General features: G+C 40.5%; 1 protein-coding gene across 5 annotated transcripts in view; it reads left to right on the plus strand.

Annotated features, from left to right (window-relative positions):
• Positions 1–9,589, plus strand: part of lrp1bb (low density lipoprotein receptor-related protein 1Bb) — a 326,595-nt gene that overhangs the window by 301,516 nt on the left and 15,490 nt on the right. For all 5 annotated transcript variants that reach the window (XM_034218589.1, XM_034218591.1, XM_034218593.1 and 2 more), the window contains 6 exons: positions 542–658; positions 921–1,094; positions 4,113–4,238; positions 4,666–4,830; positions 8,675–8,836; positions 9,371–9,545. In XM_034218589.1, the coding sequence (XP_034074480.1) occupies positions 542–658; positions 921–1,094; positions 4,113–4,238; positions 4,666–4,830; positions 8,675–8,836; positions 9,371–9,545 (919 nt within the window). The remainder of the gene's footprint in view (positions 1–541; positions 659–920; positions 1,095–4,112; positions 4,239–4,665; positions 4,831–8,674; positions 8,837–9,370; positions 9,546–9,589) is intronic.

Below are 9,589 nucleotides of genomic sequence, written 5' to 3' on the forward strand. Positions count from 1 at the left end.
CCTCAGTAAACAGTCTGTTATGACCCGCATACATACATACCCACATATACACTGCATGAGTTAAGCCGGAGGAAAGAATACTTAGCTCACGGAGTGTGTTGGTGTGTCTATAGGGAGACACTCAGTGCTGATCTAGTTCTGAAGAGCGTCTTTGGCCTCCTTTAATTCAAGGGACCCACACTCTGTCTTAGTAACAGGAAAAGGAATTCATCATCTGTGGAAAAAAAATGCAAACCAATTTAAACGCCCAAGCCAGGTGCTCAATTATCCAGTCGGACTTTTGAGAGAAGGTGAAAGTGAGGCACTGATTAGAAAATTGCAATGTAAGCAAGCCAAGATCCACTATGCTATTTGGACACAAGCAAAATGAATGTGGGATGCAAACAGCCAGAGATAGAAATAAAGAAAATATCTTGTCTTCACATTCTGTTCATCTGCTGAAACTACTCTGACCTGAAGGTCTGCCGCATTGAGGGATTCAGTGATGATCCCTGTGTAATTGGTCAGGTAAATAAAATATTTTCCCTTCATCCTCCCACAGGCCTCACCATTGATTATTTCAACCAGCGATTATACTGGGCAGATCCCGAGCTATCACAGATAGGAAGCATGAGATTGGATGGCTCGGACCCTGTGGTGACAATCAGCGAAAGACACGGTAAACAACCACCCTGCTGGAAAACAAAGCACAACTTGTTCTTTCAAACACGTACTATTCATGCTGCTCTTTGCCTTCCTTTACTTTAATTATCATATAATTGCGAGTTGCATCGCTTTTGTGTCTCAAAAGATAATGCTTCCAAACAACGTGCGTTAAGAACAATTTGCTTTCTTGTATCAGCCACTTCATTATCCTAAAGCTGCAAGTGTTTTTAAAAGGGTAACTTGATGTTATACGCTTTCTCTGCCTTGATTTACAGGAATTTCTCAACCATACAGAATTGATATATTTGAGGATTACATCTACGGAACTGGATTAAAACACGAGGTCTTCAAGATTCACAAGTACGGGAAACATTCGGTGGAATTTCTCAACTTGGGGATGGAGAAGCCCACAAATGTTTTAATCTCCCATCGTTACAAACAGCAAGATGGTGAGTCATTTATACAAAAAGTCTATATTTTAAGTTTAAAGAAACATTGTGGTTGTAGGCAGTCCTAAATACAGGTAGTTAACACTTTGACGCGCTCAAACTAAAGTGCTCCACTCCTTCTCTTGGTTTGACAATTTTTATAAACAAGGGCCAAAATACAGTGTCAACAGTCAAAGTGAGATGACAATTGTGTTAGCGATTGTGGTGAAATTGCGATCAATGTTTCGGTAGAATAGCTGTCAACAGACAATATCACCCCCTCTCTCTTTCCATGGGAAACCACCAGTTAATAGATAACACAGAGACCTTGCGTATGGCTCCTAGCCTCCTACACATATACTTTATTTAAAGTTATGCAGAGAGAAATTAAATAATTTTCTAAATCTGGTGGTCCCCCAACATGAGATAATAGTCTTACATTTTAGAATTGTACATAGATTTTATTTAAATTTCGATCATAAATTCCAGTTATACATTATTATCTGCAGATTTCAATGCGTTACAGTATTATTTGTTTCTTGGAAATACTCTTATTTTGTTATAATGTTAGGCAAACCTAAGTTATTACAGTATATGACATTTTGCAGATATATTTCTTCTTTATAAAGCCTGAGAATGCTTGTGTTGTTTATGTTTATACTTTACAGCATTTCTCAGTGATCGGTGACCAAAATAGGCACATACGAAATATTTTACTTAAAATGTAAACTGTATTTTTATTGAATGCACAGACAGCTGTCAAAGGAATAAATAACACTAAAGAATACGTGCTCAGTCCTTTAACAAACTGAAGTGCAGGGCTTTATGTACATGGTTGTTTACCTTACTGTGTAAAAAAATACCCTCTTAAAAGGAAAGTGTACACGGTGCGTGTGGAGAGGGGTTGTTGGAGGCAGAAGGAAGGACATAGTGTAAGGAGGGTCACATTGGGACAGAACAAACACTAAAAGAAAACTGCATTAAAGCCTATACTGAATATACAGCCCGCAAGGCAATACGCTATATAATGTTTAGTACATACAGTATAGCTGAGATTAATGACAAGTGATGAGTTAACCATTAAATGTGTGGAGGTCTTTGCATCATTTTGAATTAATTGTCATAACAAATTTACTAATTAATTTGGGCTATAAAAATGCATTCTATTAAATGTATGCCTTATAGTGAAATAATACATGAAGAAACAGCACATGCTCTTTTAAAATCAGGTTGATCAAAGCTGTGGTGTGTTTTTGCTTCAAAAGTGTGACAAAAAACACCCATCTGTTTCCTGAGACACAGCAAATCAATACAACCTACCATCTTCTCACTTTCTTCATGTAGTAGAACAACTTCAGTTATATGTTACATCTCTGGTGTTAATGGTTATAGAACATCAGACAGCTCAGTCTTGGTCAGTTTTTCACTTAAAGGGCAGCTGTTCCATTCCCCGGAGACTCATTAGGCCTCAGCCGTGTAGTGTGTGTAGTCTGTGGGCCAAAGATGTGCACAGCCTGCAAAAAAAAGCTATGACATGGAGGCCTGATATCTTCGGCAAAACCATAACAACCATTTAGATTTGTTCTGTGCTTTCATGCCTTTTGTCCTTGTGTAAGAAATCAGAGGCGTGATTATCTTTAATAGCATAGTGTGTAATCATTAATGACTACTCAGAGACATAAAGTGGGTACGCTGTATCATTCTATCAAAACATCCTAATTTAGATCCATTTTAGCAAGGCAGTTTTTTAACAATTTGCTCTTCTTTTTTGCACCTGTTTGTACACAGTTGGCCTCTTCAGTGCTCTGTTATGGCGCATTTCCACTACAGCGCGGTTTAAGCATGCCGTGCACGGCCCGTTTTTGGTTGCGATTCCACTTGGCGTAGTACCGGCTAGCGGGTACTATTTCACAGTTTTTCTGGCCCCATAAAATCGAGGATCTTAGCGGACCAACAACCAGGCTGAGTCGGGCTGAGTATGAGAGAAACTAGAGAGAAACTAGAGAGAGAATCGCTGGCAAGGGGGCTACAACTACAACAAGATGAACATATTTGACCGTGATTTAATTGTAATACACGTTTCAAAATGATGCCGAAGTAACAACATACTGATACCGGTTAGTAAAAACCATGAATTAATGCTTTGACAAGTCTGCAGGCAGACAAAAAACTTTTTAAAAAGCGTGTTGTCTAAATGGAGATCGGCTATGCTAACGTTGTAAATGCTCCGACCGTCCACACTCACAACAACGGCCTATACAGACATAAATAAACAAGCGACTGTATTCGCCATGACACAGGCAGTCTGTGGTTTGTACTTGTTTAACTTTTGTCTAGTTTCTGAACAGATATGAAGAGCTGTGAGCTCTGAGTGCTAAGAGCTAACGGCTGATGTTGTTTTTCTGTGGTTCTCATTGAAGATGACGTCACGGCTCCGCCTACACTGCGTTACTATAGTTACTGCCCCAGCTGCTAAACTGTAATGGAAACGCAGCATAAAGTGAGCCAGTCCTAACAAGGCCTAACAAGGCCTAGCCATACCGAGCGAGGCTGAGCCAGGTCCTGCAGTGGAAATGCGCCATTATAGAGCACACATGCTGATTATCAGTATTGAACCTAATGCATTCTACCTACCTTCTTGAAAGTGTTTGTTATTTTGTTAAATTCAGAGTGCTTTCTCACAAGATGTTTACATTTCTTTGTCTCGCCATTGTAGGCGGCAGGGGGAAGAGCACTTCAGAGTGCCGCTAATCAATTAGACAATGGGAAGTATTTCACGCGTTCCAAAGTCGTTGATTATTCAATCTGGAGAAGAGGGCGCTGAGTGGAGTTTTTCACATGCTCTAGCCTTGGTTCTCTCCAGGCTTCAAGACAACACCAGTCCTCAAAAAGGGAAATTAAAACACTTGAAATAGATAGCTTTAGTCTGAGACAGAACAAACACACTTTTCGCAAACAAACAAAATGTCTTTCTCATCTCAAACCAGAGTGACAGATTATCTTCTTGGCTCTCTTTTTTCTTTTAAACTTTCTCTACAGCATCAAATCCGTGCCTCAGAATGTCCTGTGATTTCATGTGTCTGCTCAACCCAACGGGCGCAAGATGTACCTGTCCGGAGGGGAAGGTGCTGGTAAATGGCACCTGTAGTGATAGCATCATCTCAGGTAGGCCACATCTTGCATCTTCATCGTAAAAATGTCTTGTTGTTGGATTTTTAAGAGCACCTATATTGGTGGATATTGTAAACCTTGCTTGTGTGGAGAAAATCTAAAACAATTCTCTCTTTTAAAAGATTTTGATAAGCACTGAAAACCCTAAATGTAATTGGAAATGTGTCAAAAGACAGCACAACAATGGTACAGTATATGAGCTGACATGCACAGTTGTGCATGCACCAAACCACACTCCATTGTTGAGGAATTGTCGTGTATTGAGGTTCAACAAATCCCCCCTCCTGCGTGCAGTCATTCCTTATCCATTCTAAAAACGTCCAGTCTGTACCACTATGGTTGCCGACATTTGCAGCATAGCACTGTGTGACGTGATTGACTGCTACACACTGTAAGCGATATGGGCTTTGCTGTTGTGCAGGTGAACTGTGCCGCCCCCCCTGCGAGAATGGAGGCCGCTGCTTAGCCAACGAGAAAGGAGACTGGAGGTGCTACTGCTGGCCCGACTTTTCCGGGGAACGCTGTGAGGTCAACCACTGTACAGACTACTGCCTAAATGGAGGCACCTGCATGGGCTCACCCCTGGGTAAGTCTACTTCAAAATAAACTCACCAAACCACATTTGTAGCATGATTCTGCCCTGCACTTGCTTTATGTTTCACCAGTGTTGTTGTCTTTGTGTTTCACCCTTTTTTTGGGTATGTTTTAAATAAGTGGTTTCTATTTTTTGATTCCTAATATTTAGCTCAGGGCAAACTAAACTTGCTGAGATAACCTTTTGCTGCCACAGACAGATACTTCCAATCATCATAACCCTAACCCTAATTCAATCCCAATGGCATTCAACCAAAGTTGTCTTCCTTTAAACTTTCTCACTTCAGCTCATATTTGCTAGATTACATCTGCCAGCTTGACGGTGCCTGTCATTGATGCTCTCGTTGAACAACCCTCCTTTATCAACCTTCTTCCAAGTCAAGGTCTTCTTTCATGCTTTCGTGGTTTCTGGAAATAAAAACAGTTCTGCCTTCAATTTAGCGAACGTATATGAATATACTGGGATGTCAATGGTGGAATTGAATCAGGATGAAGAGCCCTATTAAAAATGCTCCCATTGATTTACAGGCCCGTACATCATCTTCCAATCATAGCAATTACCCACTCCATTTCCATTTGTCAGAAAAATACAAGATTCACCAGAGCATTTTCCCTAATACAAAAAATGCAGTTCTGTTCCCACAAAAATGTATTATAATTAGGGCTGTCAAGTTAATGCGTTAATAACGCGTTAACGCAAAAAATAATGAATGCCACTAATTATTTTAACGCGATTAACGCATGTGTATTTTTTGTCCTCGGCCGCCCCGTAGTTTCAGAGCGCATCGAGTTTAAAATACCATCTCCAAGCTGATGCCGACAGCCCCGCTCCTGCCGCCCGCTTGTGGCAGACCACACTTCCACGCTCACCGGCAGGCACCGACTGGCTGTTGGGAGGACCGGGAGGGTGTGTGTATGTGTGGCGCGAGCGAGCGAGAGAGAGACCTTACGTGCATTGTTGTTGTTAGCATCTGGTGCTAGCTAGCTGCGCTAACGGATATAAGGAGCTGTTTAAATGAAAACAGAGGAGCAACATTTCGCCACAACTGCGCCGAGCACTTGACTTTATGCAGGCAGCCAGACAGTGGGACATTGTACGAAAAGTCAGCACGGATAGTGCGCGCAACATGATTGCAGCGTCCAGGCAGCTCCCGTTCGAGCATATGCCTTGAGTTGCACATAGCTCCAACGATCCATCACACACACACACACACACACACACACACACCATTTGTATTGTATTATTGAATGAGAGAGGTTCCAGGTTGAATTGAGGCGAATATTTGTAATGTTCAGAGGTTGTTGTGTTTAATATTCATGAGAATATTTGTCATTGTTCAAATGATAATAAACATTAGCATAAAGCATATTTGTCCACTCATATGTTGATAAGAGTATTAAAAACTTGAAAAATATTCCTCTAAGGTACATTTAGAACAGATAAAAAATGGGCGATTAATTTGCGATTAATCGCGATTAACTATGGACAATCATGCGATTAATCGCGATTCAATATTTTAATCGACTGACAGCCCTAATTATAATGGCATAACCATTTCCAAATGATTTGAAATAATTAAAGATGTATTCATTGAATGACAGCCAGTACATAAAAGGAGGAAACCAAGCAATTTGTTTGAGTGATTCATTAGTTACGCCAAACAGTTGGAGGTTTAAAATGATGTCCTTTAGATTTTTCTTTTTTTTAATGGGAAGGCTTTCTAATAAACATGTATACTTTCAAAGAAGACATTTTCCACTCCCTTCTGGCTTTTCTAAAGCTTAGAATCAAATATATTTGTTTTTCTTTTGGCCTTTGGAAAAAACATACACCCAAGTCAACTGATATTTTATAATCTGTGTTTTCACCTTGTTTTAAAATGGTCTTTGAAACCCTAAATCGGCTCTACGTGACATAAACAGACACCAGGATAATCACTGCTGCATGGAATAAAAATGTAGTCTGTCTGTCATGATAGCTAGGAATCATGTTGCTGTGAGATCACTGCAGGAGGGCCTCACGACGAAGGCAGGGCTTCTATTGGTGACAATCAGTGTTGTATTATTTTTTATTTGCAAGCGCTGTGGTTGAAGTCCATCATACTACACTAGATCATAAATTGTATTCCTATTATGGCCGACAGCTGAGGGGAAAAGGAAAGTGTTGTTATATGTGTTGTGCTGCTGGGGCCTTTCGTTTTATTCTTGCTTGGCAATTTTATTTGTTCTCATAAAGGTCTTGTTTGTCTTTGAGGCATTAACATATAAATGACCAACCAAAGTTGAGCGAAGGAGTGAATATATATCAAATAGGTTTCCTAAAGTCACTGCTTCAGCGATAAAATAAGGGGACTGGAGTCAGCTCCACAATCAATTAGAGGCTAGAATTTCCAGTGTTATCTTTAAAAACACAAGGTGTCGTTGAATCCCAGCTTTACTGTCACTTAAACAGGTTTCCCTAAACTCTAATAGGACTTTTTGCAACAAAACACATACTTAAAACATAGACACACAACTGTTCTGACTTGTATGACATTAATGGAGAGAAGTATATAAAGTTCACCAGACAAGAGTCCTTTAAAGATCGGTCCACACATAACCATAACTTCATTGTTTCTGCCAAAGGGGCTATAATAACTAATACAAAAAAACAACATTCATTTACATTTAGAATTATTTTGTCTCACAGCATTTAGCTGTCCTTCAGATATTTGAAATATACACAAACGCTTTCATTCATCATTTCAGCGGGAGGGAGGGGGAGCGGCGCTGAGGAACAGCAGAGTGCAGGTTGACAGGCGTCTGTGTTGACATTCCCCTTATTCTGGAATAAGGGGAATGCAGACAGGCTACAAGTGTCTTAGGTTCAAGTTAGACAACTAATGTCTGGGTTAGTGTTCATGACTTCATGTTTATGTCATCTTAATGGTTCATCTCAATGCACACACATTTTCCGTGCTTTCCAATAGTTTAAAATAGTTGTATTCCACTGTTTAATAACCTGTTCAATACAAACATGCCACTTGTAAAAATGAAATAACATTTCTGTGAACTGATATTTGTTTAGTGAGTTTATTAGAGGATGTTCCCATTTTTTGGGGATGTTCCCTTTGATTGTAAAATGTCAATGAAGATGTCAGACTTAGTATATTTGTTAATAATTAAATACAACACATGTAATTTTTGTGTGCGTGTGTTCCAAGTGAATCTGCGGCCCCCTGGTGGCCAGTACATCAATTATGTGGCCCCCACCACCATCAAAGTTGCCCATCCCTGCTCTAGATTGACTTGGAGGGCGTACACTACAAAAAAGGGCACCTTAGCTTCTATCCATAGGTGCCAATCTGCGGTCACCTTGACCCATACATGAATATTTGTCTAAAAATGATGGATGGAAGGATGGATCTTTACCTTTTACTTTTGTACTGATTAGCACCTGTCTTGGTGACTGTGGAACTATGCTTGACAGATTGAAGCTTGTGCTATTAGTACTTGGTAGAGGTGTACTCAGTCGCAGTTATGTAGTTGAGGGCCATGTAGCAAACAGGAAGTCCATTTGCTGGGGACTGTTTTCATCAGTAAGGGCTTGAGAGTACTCACAGAGGCAAGACAGTGTTTGTGAGACCGACACATAATGGGAAATGTCATCCGGCGCAACGATGTGCATTGATGTGTTGAAAGTATTTAATAGTTTTCAGACGACAATAGTGGTCTATGGCACAGAGGAATAAGCTATATATCCGGACAAAAAAATACTTGTGAGTAGGATCAATGAGCTGTTGTTTTTTGGGACTTTTCATGCTCTCTTAATCGCTCCTTTTCTGTTTTTTTCCCAGGTAAGCCTACATGCCGCTGCCCTGTTGGTTTCTCTGGGCCTTTCTGTGAGCGGAGAATTTGTGACAACTACTGCTTAAATGGGGGAACATGCGACGTCACTCAGGGAAACCAGCCTGTGTGCCGCTGCATGTCAGAATATACTGGGGACCGTTGTCTTTACCGTAAGTCCTGCCCATTGCAAACACAAGAAGTTGTAATGGTTATGCACATATGATTTCCACTAGCGTTTCAAGTGTAGCCGCAAGACCACTCACCACAAAGCTTTCTTTGACTTGAGTTATGCTGCATAACATCTACAGAAATAAGCATTTCAAAGACATAGACTGTGAACAAAAACAACCCCCTGAAGTATTTTCACTGCATTTTCCTATATTTGCAGATAAACAAAAATCTAAATACTACAATCAAAAAATCGCTTGGGTGTTTCTGTGCTGAAGTGATAATGTATTTTCATTTGCTTTGTGTCAATGGGTCGCGTGGAAAACAATTTAGACTGCTCGTCATTAGTATTTTCCTACCATTACGTGCCCAAGGGGTGATATGCTTTCATCTGAGGCAAGATGTCATTTGATGTAGATAATTGAATCCCATTAAAAGTCCTGTACAATTCCAATCAAGCAAGCTTAAACTATGTCCCAGTTTCTCATTACGCACTATCTTCTCTCTTTCTCTTTATCTCTATGACTGTGTAACAGACATCTGTCATCACTACTGTGTGAACTCCAAGGCCTGCACGCTATCCAGCAGCGGATACGTAGAGTGTGTGTGTCCCGCCAGGTTTGAGGGTAACAAATGCGAGGTGGACAAGTGTCTCCGTTGCCATGGAGCTCCCTGCCTCATTAATGAGGATACAGGGGATGTGGTTTGCAAGTGAGTACTTGGTACCTTCATTTTCCTATACTGCTTCACAGTCC

The sequence above is a fragment of the Gymnodraco acuticeps genome, unplaced genomic scaffold (genome assembly GCF_902827175.1).
Source record: "Gymnodraco acuticeps unplaced genomic scaffold, fGymAcu1.1, whole genome shotgun sequence".
NCBI lineage: Eukaryota > Metazoa > Chordata > Actinopteri > Perciformes > Bathydraconidae > Gymnodraco > Gymnodraco acuticeps.